General features: G+C 40.1%; 2 protein-coding genes across 3 annotated transcripts; one reads left to right on the plus strand and one right to left on the minus strand.

The window, feature by feature from the left end:
• The first annotated feature begins 105 nt into the window (after positions 1 to 105).
• bcl2l13 (BCL2 like 13) lies at positions 106 to 14,548 on the plus strand. 2 transcript variants are annotated; one of them, XM_086074730.1, is made up of 7 exons: positions 106 to 252; positions 741 to 955; positions 4,922 to 5,005; positions 5,150 to 5,306; positions 5,544 to 5,616; positions 5,918 to 6,046; positions 13,060 to 14,548. In XM_086074730.1, exons 2-7 carry the CDS (start codon positions 805 to 807, stop codon positions 14,050 to 14,052), a joined length of 1,587 nt encoding a protein of 528 aa, XP_085930856.1. In that variant the 5' UTR covers positions 106 to 252; positions 741 to 804; the 3' UTR covers positions 14,053 to 14,548. The 2 variants fall into 2 exon arrangements, with proteins under 2 accessions (XP_085930856.1, XP_085930857.1); XM_086074731.1 differs by having other exon boundaries at positions 113 to 256.
• Positions 14,549 to 14,824: 276 nt separating this feature from the next.
• bida (BH3 interacting domain death agonist) lies at positions 14,825 to 17,942 on the minus strand. The gene is made up of 4 exons (XM_086074734.1): positions 17,779 to 17,942; positions 17,171 to 17,421; positions 15,967 to 16,100; positions 14,825 to 15,314 (listed from the first exon to the last, which is right to left on the minus strand). The coding sequence occupies exons 2-4, from the start codon at positions 17,412 to 17,414 to the stop codon at positions 15,117 to 15,119; spliced, it is 576 nt and encodes a 191-aa protein (XP_085930860.1). The 5' UTR covers positions 17,415 to 17,421; positions 17,779 to 17,942; the 3' UTR covers positions 14,825 to 15,116.
• Between the last annotated feature and the right edge of the window lie 64 nt (positions 17,943 to 18,006).

Here is an 18,006-nt window from a genome sequence, read left to right on the forward strand (position 1 = left end):
AAAATGCATAATTTCTCATTTAAACCTTCGGATAGTACATAATAACGCTCTAGTATGATTTTATTCTGAAGGTCGAAAAATAAATACTGGTATTCCACTTTCGCTGGCTTGTGGTCGCTCCTAACGCAGTCGCACACTGCTGCCTGTCTATATTGGCTTCTCCCTTTCGTGCTAAATCTAAGCTGCACGAGTGTTGCATAGTTTCCCTTCGGCCTCTCGTTTGTCAGCACCGGGCTGCCTTTATCAAGGACGGTAGGTGCGTCCTTCATTGGGCTTCATTTCAATCAAAGTCAGGTTGTTTGACTTTGCAACCGAATATGTAACGTTACGCTAGCAAAACGTTTTTGTGGCTGTTGCATGTGTGTGTCGGGGTTTGAAGATGACCCGCCGAACTAAAAAATTACTTTCCCCACTGTTTAAGACACCTGTGTAATTTGCCACTTTGGGTAATATTTAAAATATTCATATCCACTGTCTGACTTTTTAAAATAGTTTGTCTGTACTTTAATTTATGGAATGTAATTGGCATCACCAAAAATGTCAGTTTATAATCCCAGTGTTGCTCTTTGCCACATGGGCATGTGAATGTGGTACCAAATATATTCACTTAAGAAAGTTATTCATGTACACCTAACAGCTGTTCTCTGGCCAGTCACACATTTTTATATTGATATGCATTTCATATTGTGTGAATGGGTGCTTCCACTCAACTCCAAAATTCTGCCTCTTCCTAACTTTAGGTGGGGTGGCCTACTCTGACTGTAAGAACATATGTGCCTTGGGAGTCTGACACACCTCTGATCCATGGCTACCTCAGGCTCCACCCTTCCTCTTTCTCCCCCAATTGCTGCCACTGTGCCTAAGGATTTCCATTATGAAACCAAGTACATTGTGCTCACCTACCTGGGACGGCTGCCTGCTGGTAGACGGCATGCCGCGCTCACTGCAGCCGAAGGTGAGAGAAAACATGCAATTGTCGTGCATCAACAATGTGTGATGTGCACCTTACACTTCACGCACAACTATTCAAGATCTGAAGCCACCTGTCTGCATGCTCAGTTGCCTACTTAAGTACATGTCAACAAACATATTGACCGTGAACTTGAAACACATTGATTCCAAATTCAGTGTTCCCATCGATTATTTATTATTTTGGTTTGTATTTATTTAAGATTATTTGCAAAATCAAATTTCCCCTTCCGGGGTAAAATACTATAATAAATGCATAAAAGTTTTCAATAAACCATTCAAATATGGTTTTGCGTGTGTTTTTGCAAAGTTTGTGCCTTTGGAAAAACATTGGACATTCTTAATTTTTTATATCATGGGTTCGGAAATACGCTCCATTCATGCACTGCTTCACTCGGACCCTTAGGAAACGGTTGAAACTCAAAGGGCCAAATCCGGTAAAGGTTTGCGTGGCTTTTGCGTGGCAATCCGGGAGCGTCTAATCCATAAAGCACGCGCAGATGGAGAAATTCATTTCTAATTGCGCTGCCAACTAGATTGTGCGCCGGTATTTTTTGCATGTATTTAAATGAGGTAGTATGCATATATATTTGGTGGAGAATTTGCCCACCTCTATGCAAATGAGATTATGAACAGCGTCTAATTCACTAACGCTAGCACAAATAACCACAGGCAGTATGAGGGACGCAAACAACGTCTATATATTCCACATTTGTACTGTGTATTCTTCCATTTCTTCTTCTAATTTCAGTTGGTGGTTTGTAAATACTTTTGGTGTATAACCGTCAAACCGCTACATTCTTTAGCATGCTATAAAGAAGGTGGCCACTAGCGGTAATATAGATGACTACTTTTTCTTCTTTTTCTTTTGGCGGTCGGCAAATACTTTCGGTGCATTACCGCCACTTATTGGCCACCGCCGGTAATGCACCAAAGTATTTACCAGTACTTACAACAGGGGTAGGAAACCCTGGTCACTGTCCTGCCTGTTTCCAATGGCTCCCTTGCCAACACACCTGATTTGATGAACAAGATCGTTATCAGGCTTCTACACAGCTTGCTGATGAGTTGATCATTTGAGTCAGCTGTGTTGGAGAAGGGAGATATTGAAAACAGGCAGGACATTGGCTCTCGAGGAGCAGGGTTCCCTATGCCTGACGTTATAATAATACATTTAAAGGAATACCTCTCAATAAGTCAATCAACGATTTAAAGCTGCTTTAGGAAATAGTACAGCCGTTCTGCGCTATTTATGGCTGGCCTGTGAATAGCAAAAAATGCATGTATAATAGAGACTTATTGGAATACATGGGGGCTATTGAACGGAAAAAAAATCTTCAAAAATTGCTGATGAACATTCAATGAGTTTTCCACGCAAAACGGAGGTGGGGTGGCGTGCAGGCTACAAGAAAAATATAAATGTTAATCCTTTTGATTAACATTCTCTGTGTATTTTGTTGTAATGTGCAGTTTGCACCAAATAATTTGTATGCCAGGGAACAGACAACATTATAAATGCTTACATTGACTTTTTGTCTGTTTTCCAACTTGTTTTTCCACTATATAATAGAGTAGTTGTTTAAATATTCTTGAAAATGCTTAAAGTTGGTGCTTTACAAAATGTGCATGACTGCCAAAACGTCGGCCATGACTGATTACGTCTATTGCATATTTAAGGAATGTGGTTGCTTCCTGTTCTGTGAGCCAAACTTGTATTGTTAGCTTATCGAACGAATGATGAAAAAGACAACAGACTCTTTTAAACTGAATGTATTACAGTAAACCTGAATCAAAAGAACTTTAGCAAGAAAAGATGTGCTTGCTGATCAATAAATTATATTTGACTTCTTAATTACGTTTGGGGAAAGGTTTGTATAAATGGACAACAACACTACAACAGTGTTGGAAAGTAATGCTCAAGTCACATTGTGTTGGATGAAAGCAAACAGTGCGCACGTAAAGAAAGAATTTTCAGTATTTCCTGTCCCCACAGTTGTCGCGTGGGTGTGGTCAGGCAGAGGAGTGTCTGATCCCTGCTTTCCGCATGACCTGGTCCCGTTACTGACAGCTTGTCATGTGTAATCACCGTAGGATCACTCACACATTAATGGAGCGAAGCCTTGTAGCTGGCATGATTGAATGCTGAAACAGCACCAAGCCAACAGCAAAAGACAACAGTGACTCTCTGGGTATTCGTGCACAAGCAACAGAGAGGGACCGTGTGGGCAAGGCGACTCGTTTTGATTGTATTTTGTATTTTCTCAGTTTAACGTTGCTGTCACCAATAGACAAGTGGCTATTTTCATGGAAATGCAAATGACTAAAGACAAAACAAAAAAAAGCTCCTATTTTTCTTTATTAAATGCATACTTGACCGTTTATACAGAATTTCTACATTGTAATTGAATATAAAAGATTTTGCTCCCTGCCGAGTAGACGTTGAGTCATTTGTTGTGTGTACCTTGCGTGATTCATCTGTGTAGACTGAATCTTAGAAATATTTCACTCAGGGCGTGAGAGCTCTGCGTGCGTGCCTTGTGCGTATGTAATGTGAGGGCACATTTTTCATCTTGTGATTTTATGTTCAGCAACATGTTGGGAAACTAAAAGCTGCAAATCAAAGCAACTGCTGCAGCATTTTTGGTGAATGTCAATACTTTGCAAATAATTCTACAATGCAATGTTTCACATGAACAAAAAAATGTATCATTAGTAAAGCACCAACATTTTTAGAAGTCCAACAGATCCCTCGGAGCTGCAGCGCAAACAATGGTTGACCTCCTTTTTGTTTGTATTTAGAAAATGTTCCTAATAAATAATGTAGACAGAAAACAAATCTGTTCCCAAGTCAAGCTATCGTATAAGAATCGTTATTAACTGTACAGGTTTATTGAAAAAGAATGATGTAAAAGCTATCCTATATAAAGTGAAACTTGGAGTGATAGTTGGTGACGTATCCCATGAAAGAATGCATGCCATTTTGATTCTATTCCGACATGAGTCATAGTCACAAGCACATGAAATATCATGCGAGTAAAAGCATTTCCCCCGAAGTTGGACTTCTAACTCAACACAGTTTTACAGGAAATGAAAACTTAACCACTATGTTTGGTTCAAATTGATTCCCCCCCCCCCAAACGGGATTATTTTTTCATGAGTTCCATGCATCGTTGCATCCATCTTCTTTGCTGCTTATTTTCATTAACTCACTCACTGCCATTGACGGTTATAGACGTCAAAAAAGCATTCTAACTATTTCTATTAGTTAAACGTTTTTTTGTTCTACTTTTGTTAACAAGAGTATGAAAACCTCGATTTTTTTAAAAATTGTACAACAGATATAAAATGTGTGATTAATCGTGAGTTAACTATTGAAATTATGCGATTAATTACGAGTAAAATTTTTAATCGCCTGACGCCCCTAATTTTTAATAATCATCTCGTCGGGCGATTTTTTTTAAAATTGTAATTAATCGCATGACTTCACTAGTTAACTCACGATTAATCACAAATTGTATACCTGTTCTCAATGTACATTTTCTTACTCTTGTTAAAAGTGGAAAAAAATGTTAAATATAAATAGTTCAAATTAATTTTTGACGTTTATAGCCGTCAATGGCAGTGAATGACTTAAAGTGGTGGGTGTACCATAGCCATTTTAGGGCGAAAAGCAGAGTACACCCTGGACTGGTCGCCAGCCAATCAGAGGGCACACAGTATAAACAAACGACCATTCACTTTCACATTCACACTTAATGACAATTTACAACATGTTCTTGGAATGTGGGAGAAAACTGGAGTAGAAAATCTACACAGACATAAAGAAAAGTCATCATTTCTAGCTAGCTTATTGCTATTTCTTTTCTTGATATTGGGACAGGAAGTTAAAATTAACTTGGGCAATTGTGCTATTAGGCTAGAAATAAATCGTGTCTTTCAAATGTAATTTCAGGCGAGTCAGAGAGCGAGCATGCCAGCAGTGTTCAAGAGCAAGTAGAAGAAGAGCTAAGACGACTTGAAGATGAAATTGATGCTTGTAAGTAGCTCACACTTGCACTAAAATTGCTCTTAATTGAAGCTATGGTTGTTTTCGCACTCTTTTTTTTATTTTATTTTATTTTTTTACTGTCACTTTGTTGCCATGTTTTTGCCCGAGCTTTCATTCTCGTTGTTTTCCCAGCCTTTTCCAGCACAGGCTTCGACCGCCGCACGTCCTTGGTGTTCACCCCAGCCAATCCCGAGACATCGATTGAAGACTGTCTCGCTGAGCTGGGAGAGCGCCTGGCCCGAGAGCTGGACGCACACCTGAGAGAAGCCATACGCACGCTTCTCGCGGGGTCAGTTTGTTTTACGCTGTCAACGTGGTGTGCAGCGCTGAGAAAACTCTACCTTTTGATCAATTTCTATTCATTTTCCCACTATTAATTATGCACACATTTACACTTTTTCTGGTGCTGTAGAATTAAGACGGCATGGCCAAATGTGTTTAAAATCTGCATGAAAAGAAATGAACACCTCTACCCATGAGATATTACAGTTGAAGCATTTCATGATTTTTCCTGTCCATGTTTTAGACCTCTAGAGTTTGAGAGATTCCGACATACAACGCTGGACCTGTTGACACGCACGCAGGAAGGGTGGAGCAAGGTGAGCTTTTACTTCTCCGTATCACACGCGTTTTTATTGAAAATGAAAAAGTTGCAACAATACTTTATTCTTTTTGTACCACCTTCTTTGCAGCTTTTCTCCATCTCCATATGTATTATTTCGTCTTTTGCTCCCCCTGTACTGCTTTCTTACTACTTTCTCCACTCCCTATCCTAAACCCTTTTCCTCATTTAGCTTCCTCTGTTCCTCTTATTCCTTTACTTATTTTTACACCCACCCTCCTTCGTTTGTACTTCCCCTTCGTTGTTGCTGATGTACCACTTCCTCTTTTGTATCTCAGGTGCTTGTGCCTTTGTTGCTGCTTCAGGCTTTACAAAGTGAAGATCACCCTGTGTCAACCCTGCTTCATCTCGGGGTGCGCTTCCTCGAGGAGGCTCAGGGTGAATACATCCGACAGCAAGGGGGATATGTGAGTCAAGTCATCTTTATTGAGATAGCGCTTTCAAAACAGCCACAGTTGTCACAAAGTGCTTGGAGAACACGTGATATAGCACATTGACAATAATGCAAACCAACAGCCCCCCCCCCCCATTCCTACATACGCTTTGTTGTTTGAGGCAGTTGTAGATGTGCCATGGGTTTCGAGTTTCTGTACTCTGAGCTTTAATTGACTCCATATGCCATTCAGAATAGACATATTTAAATATTCTTACATAAATGTATACACATAAAAAGAGATCAATAAAATAGAGAGAATATAAATAAATAAATATATATATATATATTAGGGGTGTGAATTGCCTAGTACCTGGCGATTCGATTCATATCGCGATTTATAGGTCACGATTCGATTCAATACCGATTAATCCCGATACAATTCTATAAATTGATTATTGCGATTTTTCTTACTCAAATTTAGAAAATGCTCATCAGTTAACTTGTACATGTACACTGTAAAATTTGTATGAAAATGTATTTATTTATCTGAAAATTCAGGTTGCAGTCTGTTTCATGTTTGAACAGCCCTGAAATAAAATATTAAGGCTTAATGTTCCATTAATATAACATTCTTCCATGCTTAATGTGTGAATCCTAACCCAAAGTGAGACGTTTTGTTGAATATTCCCATAAAAAAATTGATGTTTAAAAATCGAGTTTGCCGCATATCGAATCGATTCGAGAATTGCGTGCTGTAATATCGCGATATATTGCCGAATCGATTATATTTATATATATATATATAAAAGACTCACTTAATTTATCACAGACAATAAAAGTAAAGTTGACATTAATGATATAAGTTAAAGGTGCTTTGTGGAGTTTGTCACTTTTTTACTTGTGACTGCCACCTTTGGCCTAAAGTGTACTACTAACTACAGCCTCTGTACCAAGCTCATGCATGGTGCACGTTCAAGTACGTGCACTCAAATAAACTCTTTGATTTATTGTTCAGTTTTCTTGGAGCCCGAGCGGGAGTTTGGGCTGTGCTCAAAGCCGGCCTCCTGGATTTTTAATCTTTGTCCATCCCAATTGTGTCGTACGCTAACACTGAATGTCCACGGGGACGAGCATGACCACTACCACTCCACTCCTCAACTCAATGTTACGACAATGTTTTTAAGGAGTTATAATCATTTTGAATATATTTTGACAGTACTGTACACCTAACATACTTTGAATGAACAGAGGAGGGCGTCAGTGAGCCACTTTCACAGACCTAGTGGTCAGCTGAACAAAATCTCATCATTTAAATGGGCACTCTAGTAAGTATATTTAAGTACATACTCTACTTACATAGCAAAATAGTTGTACGTTCTACAAACTTGCAATGGTCCTCTTGACTAATGAATTTGAGGTCATGTTCTGATTGATTTGCCCTCAGAAGAAAAGATGTGAAAATGCTTACCCGTGCAATATTTTACATCCTTCGGCATTTTATAGCTCCGTCTTAAGATTGAATATATATATATATATATATATAACCTCCCTCTGAATAAGGTCACGCTGACGTCATGACATTTGACACATTAAACCCCGCTGTCGTCCATATTAACTCATTGTTGTGACCTTTGCTATGAAAATGAGAACACGGTGTGCTCGGCCGGTGTTATGTCACAGGCGATGAACAGATGATGTGGTGGGGCAGGATCAGCAACGGAGGGGTGAAGAGAAAGGAGGCGGCCGCCAGTGCACAGGCTTGATGATTGGAGGGGAGGGAAAGTAGCTTTGTGGCAGCAAGAGTAACGTGAAATCGGCATCTCTCCATCGGGCTTTTCTCCACTACTCCTTCATCTATATTGAGCGAAGTGAAAAGCAGGAAGTTTGCAGACTTTGCACTCAGGTAGGATGTGCTTTCTTTAGGCGTTATTCTATGATAGCTTACTCTGCTAGCATCCATCTTAAAGATTTTGGAGCTCCGGTATGATTTTCTGCTTTTGTCTTTGTTCTGTCGGTGTTTTTAAATTGCGCCATTAGGTCCAAAGAGAATGATGGAACGTTTTATCATTTGTATACCAAAAGTATAGATTTTCATCTTTATGAGGTTTAAAAATAATAATTACGTCATTTACCACTTACAAATGACATACCATTTTTGTACAGTTTTGGTTAGAAATACAAAACAAATTATTCTAATTGGCGAAAAATGTGCACTAAGCATCTTATTGTTAAAGTCGATAAACAGATATGCTGTAGTTCACAATTAATTTTTACACACAAAACTGGGCCTGTTCTTTTTATTGTATAATATTAAGTTGCCCTTGTTCGCGTTGTGAGAAATGCAGGCGATTGGATGATCAGTATGGCGTCGTTACTCGTTTCAGAATACAATGCCGATTATTCTGACCTGAATTTGGTGTACACTTCATTTGGCTGGAACAAAACCAGTAGTCGCCAATGAGCAGAGCACAGCCAGGGGCACGGCACGCGAGAGGGGGAGGACATGTAAGGATGGGCAAGAAAATGGCCTCGCAAGAGGTTGTGGGATTTTATATTGTTACAAAATGTCGATGCCGAGACCTGTGACCTTCAAGCTCATCCTCTTCGTACTTTGTTTGCTCTCTGTCTTCTATTTGTTGGTCTGTGTGCTTGCAGTCAAAACGGCACATCAGCCTTTTCATGTGACAGTTCGCGTGACTGTAATGCAGTGACATTCTGGAATTTGAAGGTGGCACATTATGTCCAACTGCTGTTTGGAACCAAATGTTGCCAGGACGAGAATCTGTAATGGGTTTGGCTCGGCCCCTGTCACGACACGTTCCACCGCGTCCTGCACACTGCCACTGTACTCTCCCTCTGTTATGCAAGTTCCATCTTGCCAGCCCATGTGTGAAATATGTGCATCATCGCCATGTCTCGACATCAACACCAATCTGGAATAGAGCAGAGTGCCTGACTGGCCGCCATACAAAAATAGCTCTCACAATCCTGTAGAAACATCATCACAAGGGATTAGAATGGCCCACTTGTAATATTTCTCTCCTCTATGTATTTCGGTTGACATTGACAAGACTGCTCACGTTCGGGTTTTGGAGCATACATATTGCTTGTTCAAAGTAATGGGAATCAAAAAAGTTGAGTATTATAAAACCTTTGAACAAGTTTAAAATTCTCATCAGTTATAAAATGTAAATTAGGGGTGTGCCCCAAAAAATCGATTCTCATAAGAATCGCGATTCTCATTGAGTACGATTCAGAATCGATTTTAAATGTCCCAAAATCGATTTTTAAAAAAATATATTTTATACTGTATTTCTTTTGTTTGTGTGTGCCTTTATTGGGAGCACTGTGCATGTTGTACCCGATTTGGCCACTTAAGGGCTGTGTGGTTCCACGCGGTCTGATACACTGTTAAGTTGTAGCCACATTCGAGAGTAGAAGGAAAAAGTCACGATCAAGTTGTTCCAATAAAAGTTTTTTTTTTGCGTGGAGTCGTTCTTTTGAGTGATAAAAGTGCCGCTTAGCATTAACGAGTCAGGCTGGAGTAGATCATTACGATTTCTTGAACATCTATAAATTGAAGCAAAAATCATTTTTAATCAAAAAGCGTTCTTAAGCGAAAATAGATTCTGAATCGAATCGCACACCCAAAAATCTGAATCGAATTGAATCGAGAGACATTCAAAGATTTCCACCCCTAATGTACTATACTGTATTGCTGTGTAATAAAATTAACTAAATACTACTGACCGTTTTATAAGGTGTAACACTGTACAGAGAAGAGTGAAGGTGTGGCTGGGAGTTGTTTGAAAGAAACCGTTGATTTTGCATTAGTCATGTTCATGTATTTTAATTTTTGCCATATTGAAGGTACAAAAAAGGTGTGTATCTCTTTTGGTTGTTCAATTCCATTTTCAGTTCTCATCAAACTTTTCTCCGTTGCCATTGATACTTTTTTTTTTTTGCAGAACAAAAACTGCACAAAAAAATAAGTGCAGTCTCTTATAATCTCCCAAGATGTCTTATGTAACATCAGCCATATTTCTCCAGAAAATTTTAGCTCAGCTTCAATTTTTTTTCATCTTCAGGGGCATTCAATATTAAGCTTACACTATGTATTAGTCTCATTTATGTTACCGTTTACTAATTAATTATGATAGATGGAAAATTATGTTGTGAAGTTTATTAGTGACCCGCAATATTGTGTAACCTAATGAGATGGGGAGAATGTGTTGTTTATATTGTGCGGCTTAACCGTGTCTTCAGGCATGGGTGGAGAACGGTGGAACATGAATAGCGCGACTATGTTCATTTTGAAATGGATTAAGTGAGATGTTACTTGTCTTCTGTGTTCCTCGTTTAGTTGGTATTCATTATTGCGTAAATGGTGAGTCAAGCATGAACACAGTGGTTATTTCTAACCACTTTATAATTGCTCATTATAACTTTGCCATTTCTCAATGAGGTTAAGGCATGTAGCAAGCACTCTATAATGTAATATCATAAAAATTATGATGATTAGTGTGGTAAATAATAGCTTACCTCTTTGTATTCAAACATTTTTTAAACTAAGAACTATATATATTATATCAAATCCCAGAAGTCTTTGCGGCAGAGCAGTTCTAATCAAGAGGGCGGAGCTTACTTTCATGAATCATTAACTCTGCAGAAGATGGTTTAACACTAATTGAACTCTGTCAAATAATGCCAACACTGGCCTCTAATTAAATCAGACGGTGTTAAAAAATAAACTTTGGGGGTTGAAATCAACTCTGAAACATTTAACACCAAACTTTTAACACTTCAATTTTTGCTGTGAATGTCTTGGATTCTCAAACACAAAATGTATAAATTTGGACTGAAAATAAACATGACATTATCTGTCAAGTTTTACATGATCAGTTTTGAGGGGAAAAATAGACCCACCTGAAAATTTAATAAATCCACAATAATGTAAGGTGTTGCATTATCAGTGGAAATGTTATAGTATGAGTCAGCATTTTTTTTTCCATTATTATTGGTGAAATTATGACATTGGGTGTTATTACATTTTTGATTGGTTAAGTTTAAGTTGTATTACATTATAAGGTGCTACAAAGCATCATATGAAGAATCCGATTGGGCCAACATCATCCCTATGCTGCTCAAATCCACTCGAGAGCGTTTACTATGCACAGTGGACCTTAAGAGGTTGAAGTGCTGGTCAACCTTCAACTCCTGTTTTGTACCTTCTGCGTGGCACAATCGCTATCGTCTACAAATGTCCACTTGAAAGCTACTCCCACTTCTGCTTTAAAGATTTTTTTTTTTTTTTTAAATACTTTACGGTCATCCTCACACTTTTTCTTTACTTCTGCTTTTTTGGAACTACAAAAAGCCATAGAAAACAAATTACACATGTGTGAATAATGCATTTAGAAATCACATATAATTTCTTTGGCAATTGTTGTGTCGTTTTCATTTCCCTTCACTGCCCCCTGGTGTACTGATTGGTAATATGGATTTTCTTTTCTCTTGAACTCCATGACCAAGCAAACTCGTGTGGATTTAACACCGCATGACAGCGCTGTCCCCTTCAATCCGGATGATAGCGAGTCTGTATCCTGATGGTGCAGGTTTTTTTTTGTAAAGCACTCGTTCATGCAAATCAGCTTATAGAGAAAGCCAATGTTGGATAACGGTTGTGGCTATTAGATTTAATCTCTCTCTTGAATGGTGCAGCTGCCGCATTCAACAGCATTGTGTGTTTGTTGGGGGGGAGGGGAGGGGAGGGGAGGGGGGGGGGATTTGATGAAGCCATAATGAATATTTTTAATAATGTTTTTTTCTGAATAATTTTTGTTGCGTCGTTAATAGTTTCCACTTGGTACTAACTTGCCTGTTTGCTGTAAATGTCCAATAATACCTTCAAGATGTCCTCAGATGAGTCACCGCATCATGAAGAGGAGGCAGGGATTCCCAGCAGTTAGACAGCATGTCATGCAAACGAATGACTTTGCAGATAGCATGACGTGCGTTGCATCAGCATTTCTGCCTGTCTTTCTGTACAAACACGTGATGAGCTCCTGACTTGTAGCCTGGCAATGGCCAGATTGATTTGTGCCCAGTTCAGATCAACTCCCAAAAATGTAACCCTGTCATTTTTACACTACAATTTTTGCTGTGGAGTGATATAGAATAATTTGATTAGTATTTTATGTTTTTGTTTTTATGTCACTGTCGTTTTCTTTTGAGAGGGGCACCTATGGGATGATTCAGTGCAGTTTTACAACTATACATATGCAATAAGGGTGTGAATTGCCTCGTACCTGACGATTCAATTCGTATCACAATTCATAGTTCACGATTCGATTCGATTAATCCAGATACGAATCTATAACTTGATTATTGCGATAACATTTTTGTACTCAAATTTAAAAAATACTAATCAGTAAACTTGTACATGTACACTGTAAGATTTGTATGAAAATGTATTTATTTATCTGAAAATTCAGGCTTATGACTGAGCCACTGCATTAAACAAACAGGTTGCAGTCTGTTTCATGTTTGAACAGCACTGAAATAAAATATTAAGGCTTAATGTTCCATTAATATTACATTCTTCCATGCTTTATGTGTGAATCCTAACCCTAAGTAAGACGTTTTGTTGAATAGTCCCATAAAAAAATTGATTCGGGCGCATATCGATTCAAGAATTTTTTCTAACACCCCTAATATACAATGATAAACATATTGATATATTCATGCTGCTTGTACAGCGAGTATATCCAAACTTCAAGGTGAGTTATCGGTGTTCCCGATGGAATATCCAGCTCACAAATGCCTAAATCCTCTTTCTTGTTGACAATATTAATGGGTGGAATGAGTGAATAAATATGCTGTACATTAGGTTGCAAACTTGCGTGAGAGTATTTATATATTTTGGTTTTAAAAATGTGCTGATTCCCAAGTAGACTCGTTCAGAGGTACTGTAAGCCGAGATCTTAGTGACATTTTCGTTCCCTTCTATACCACAGTACACTCACCACACTGTGTCCTCCGCAGGGTGAACTATTTGGCCTCGGTTCAGAAGACGAGCGAGGCGTCGCCATCGCCGAAGACAGCAACGACATCTACATCCTGTCGGGGGAGCAGGCGCCCGACCAGCTGAGCCCGCTGTCATCTCTGCTGTGCACGGGTGACAATAGCAGCGGGCACAGCTCCTGGCAGACGGAGAGCTTACCCGTGTCGCTGGCCGGCCACGAGTCGTGGGCACAGGTGTGCGCCATGGACCCCGAAGATATCAAGAGCCTGGACAGCAACGAGGGCGCAGCTCTGGCGGAGGAGCGCAGCGAAAACAACTCTTCCAACTCTGACATTGTCCACGTGGAGCGCGAGGAAGCCGAGCTGCTGGAGGAAGGCGGTGAAAGCGCTGCGATAGAGGAGAGCATGATGAGTGTCTTGGGTACAGAGAGTGAGCTTGCCCAGCTCAGGGAGGAAATTCAGAGCCAGATTCCCGTTGCTCCTGTGACCCTGGAGGAACCCGCCTCCCTGATTTCACTAGAGGAGCCTGTTGTAATAGAAACTCCACTTAGCTCGTCAACAGAACCTTCCCTTATCTCGTTAGAACCAGTGCTTCTTCTTCCAGTCCCAGAAACTGCTGCTCCCCCTCCACTTGAACCGCAACCTGCGGCACCCTTACTTCTTCCTGTAGTAGAAGCAGAGCCTGAGCCGGAAAGGGCCGCTTTTCCTGTGCCTGCCGAGGCTGCGCCACCATCTCCGGCAAAGCGGGCCCACGCCGAAGAGCTTGAAGACCCCTCTGAAGCACAATTAGAACCTGTACCTGTGCCTCCCCAGCATGAGCCAGAGTCCCTGAGCGAGCCGGATGTACCGCCAGCTGCAACCCCGGTTCCAGAGACCCCTGTGCACGTCACCGAGGAGCCCCTGGTGGAGGCAGATCCGGCATCAGAGCTCCAAGTTCTGCTGTACGGAGGAGCTGCCCTGGTGCTCCTCACTGCTGTGATGGCGTATGGCGTCATAAGCTTTAGGAGGAAGTAGTATAGACGTTGTTTTCTTCTCAGGGGATGAGACCACACATGAAATGATGGTGTGGAAGAAATCAAATGATTTAGGACACTGAAGAGAGACATTTGTCATCTGAGGTCACATTTGAAACCATCATCCATTTGAGGGCAATGCCTCCGACCCATTCAGCACATGCAAGCACAGAAAAGGGAAATAAATGAGTGCACTCCGCTCCCCTGATCTTTAAACCAAACTGTCATGGTTTTGTTTTTTTCACCCCTATTCATCATTACGTGTGCCATGTGATTCTCCCTAGTGTTTGTCCTAATGTATTGTACCACTGCTGTCACTTCTAAATGTACTATATTTAGTAAAGTCATACTCGAAAGTTTCTTCAATCATTGGTTACATCGTCATTGAGAAAGCTGCAGCACACATACGAAAATATTTTTTTAAGTAGAAATAAATGACAGTTAATTTAGCAAACATATTTGCTGCAGTATAAATAAACTTGCCACGTGAAAATCCACATTAATGCCATTTTCTCAACTATTGTCATTTTTCTCTGCTATCTTTTATGTATGCGTTCTTATTCAGTCTAGGTTTGGAATAATGGTAACACCGTTTTAAACTACAGGAAGATACGTTGTTTGGTGAGGTCTACATATAATTAGCAACGACCAAGTTTGATATCAAAGCACAGATGTTGAGCATAAAAAGCAAGAGAATGTCCAAAAAGCTCCCATCAAACTGCATTTCCTAGAGCGCAGTACTTGAGAATAAAGTGATCATCGTTTTGTGACAGTGTGATTCCAAAAAAAACATTTATTTAGACATTTTTACAAGGCAGAGGTGATTGAATGCATACAGTACTTTTTTCCCATTTTACATGAACCAAAATTTAACTCAAAATAGCATGTGACAAACGTTACACACAGCATAACTTAAGCTTTGCATTTCTGTTTTTCAAAATAAGACTAACGTTCAAAAACAGTACATGAACATGGCTTGTGCCTGAAAAGTGGTTTAACATTCCTTTTTTTTTTCCCTTCAGCAAACGTTTCACAGTTATTCCCTCTCATCCCTCCCACTTCAAGTCACCTTGCTCGCGGGGGGCTGATGTACTGCAGCGTAGTGTTGAAGAGATCTCTCAGCAGTTGTGGGGTGTGTTCACATACCTGCTTCACCAGGGTGAGGCTGAGGGCCACCATGACCCTCTCCTGGGCCAGGTGCTCCAGGCCCACTCCTTGCGTCATGGCCCTCTGCACCTCGGTTTTGAGGAGATCCAGCCACTGCTGCGAAACGAAACAGTCGGGTCAGCAAATGACGCTTTTTGGGACATGACCATCTTAATCTACAGTATAAGTTTCTTGGAGCCGAGTAGACCCTTGCGTACATTTTTACACATTTGAATCTCAACATCGGAGCTGCATGAATAAAATAAGCCTCTAAAAGTGTTTCGGAGCTCATTCACCAGTCTAGCACGTTTGAGATACGGTTCAAAATGTTTCCATCACTTTACAGGTGTGATAAATCAAGGTTTTTACCGTATACTGTGACTCAAACTGCCAAAGCCAGAGGTCAAGAAAAATATGCCTCAAAACTTGGAATTAAAACCAAAATGTTGAAAGAACCTTGTGAGACTTTCAGTTTTTCAACTTTGCTTTTTCTTTTGCTTCATGTCACAACAGAAGTGGAGCAGTGGTGGCAAAAAGTAGGGATCTGATCATACCAACATTAGAAATAAAATTCATTACTAAAGTGTTTTGCGAGTTTACAATTATAAACATTTGAATCAGTAATTTTTCCCGCCATGTGTGGAAGGGCTTAGTCCCCACCCCTTGCAAATAGGGGTTTACTGTATCTTTGTAGCAGGTGAATTGGAGCTCTGTGGATTGTGCATAGAGTTTTGCACCCGTGTGGTGAGCGTCTTCAAAGCAGACTCACTTCACTCGGTGAGGACATGACATTTCTGCGCAGGTTTCGGGCAGCCTGGTCCACAACACTCTGCTCAAGTTGGGTGGCAATTTCTCTCAGCTTGGCTGCGACCTCCTGCAGGGCTCTTACTTCGCCTTCCCCACCTACAGGTAGTGACAAATATGCGTCTGTGCTCAATCCATTTGACATTGCTTAGTCAGCTGGCTCTTGCGTCATTCAAATCCTATGAGTGTGAATGCTAAGAATGTCAACAACTCATATGGATGACTATTAAAAGCTTATATATTCATAAAAATAAAAATAAAACACGTCAGGACAGCATGGTGATGTAGTGGTTCACACGCATTCAGTTGTGAAGTTTGGGGTTCAACTCTCAGCTTCAGCCTTCCAGTGGTGAGTTAGCAATCCAACCTGTGGTCTATAATATAAAATAGTTAATTAAGAATTGTATCAAAGCTGTTCAGGTTTAAAGTATATCAGATGCTATACTTTGGTCAGTGTGGTATGTCAAAATAATACATTATTTCTGGAGTGTATTTAGTGGTGCACAACGCTGCACATAGTACACATTTATTTTCTGTGTACGACTGCATATAGTAGATATTAATATATACATTGAAAAATCTAGTTATTACTTTCAAGACATACAACAGCCCAAAGTACAGCAGTAGTAATAAACAGACAAACACACACACACACACACACACACACACACACACACACACACACACACACACACACACACACACACTAGGGCGTTTTTTTCTTTTCTTGGTTACGATTAAGCTCGGAGGAAGTGCTGTTCCTCTTAAAGGGAAAGTCAACCTAAAACAAAATCTTTACAATGATATGTTGTATGGACCCCCACGACTCTAAACATGGCATTCTGATAAGTATAGTGTTTGTGGAATATGAATTAATCAGCAAAATCCACCTGTTTTCTCCATCTCAGAGGGCGGCCATTTTGTCACTTGCTGTCGACTGAAAATTACATCACAGTTGCTCAGGTAATAACCAATCGCAGCTCAGCTTTAGAAGACAGAAGTGGCAACATGTGTTTTTAAAGGTGTTATTTGTACATCGAAAATTAAGCCATCAAATTAATTATAGACAAAATAACTTTTTACTGCTGAAAATGGCTAAATAAGTCAAGTATCCCCTCAAGTACAGTTTCTTTATTGCTACTCGAGTACAGAACGCGACGTGTACTCACCAGGCCAGTAATGCTCCACTGCCGGCTCTATGTCGTCGGAAGAACCGATGGTCGTGGGCAGATGGCTGTCGCATTCGATGACTCCGAATTCTTCTTCGCAACTGCTCCTCCAAGTTTTTTTGAGCTCTTTGCCCAAAGCGCAAACAGCCTTGTTGTACTGCACGTTACTGCAGTCCGCCTGGAGAAAGCTCAACAACACCAAAGTGGCGTTTTGCTCGCTGGCCAACTTGGTCAGATCATCCATCACTTTGCTGAGGAGAGATGGATTTACGTACGGGCGCGTTAAAAAGTTGGTCAAACACACCTTTCGCTCTGACGGCGTTCTAAAACATTTACCAGAAAAGTGAAGTAATGGGCGCAAATATTTGCCAACAAATACACTAAGTTTTAACTAACAACCTTCCTCAAAACATGAGCTATGGTGGCTATAATGCTATTACAAGCTACCTTGGTTAGCTTTAGCTAAAGCATAAAATAAACTACAGTAACAGTAGCTACGTACTTCGGTCAAATGCTAACTGGTTAACCCATGCTAAATCAAACGTCTTCTTTTCTTTTTTTTTTCAAATCAACTAGCTTCAGCCACAGGGAAAATCATATTTACTTACATTAGCGTGTCTTTAAGTTAGAAATCGGTTTGACGCAGCAGCTCCCTTCCGGCTACAATTTCAACTGCAACTGAGTTACTGGCTAATGGGTAGGGAGGTGAATCTTCGATTGCGTCACTCAGCTGCATAAAGTTGTCTGCTCACACGGCGTGAAAACACTTTCGTTTCAAATGTAAAGCCTCACAGCAAATAATTAAATAAATAAAAGTGAACACGTACAACAGAGAA

This window comes from Leptonotus elevatus, chromosome 4 (assembly GCF_054856555.1).
Source record: "Leptonotus elevatus isolate MCC_2025b chromosome 4, RoL_Lele_1.0, whole genome shotgun sequence".
NCBI lineage: Eukaryota > Metazoa > Chordata > Actinopteri > Syngnathiformes > Syngnathidae > Leptonotus > Leptonotus elevatus.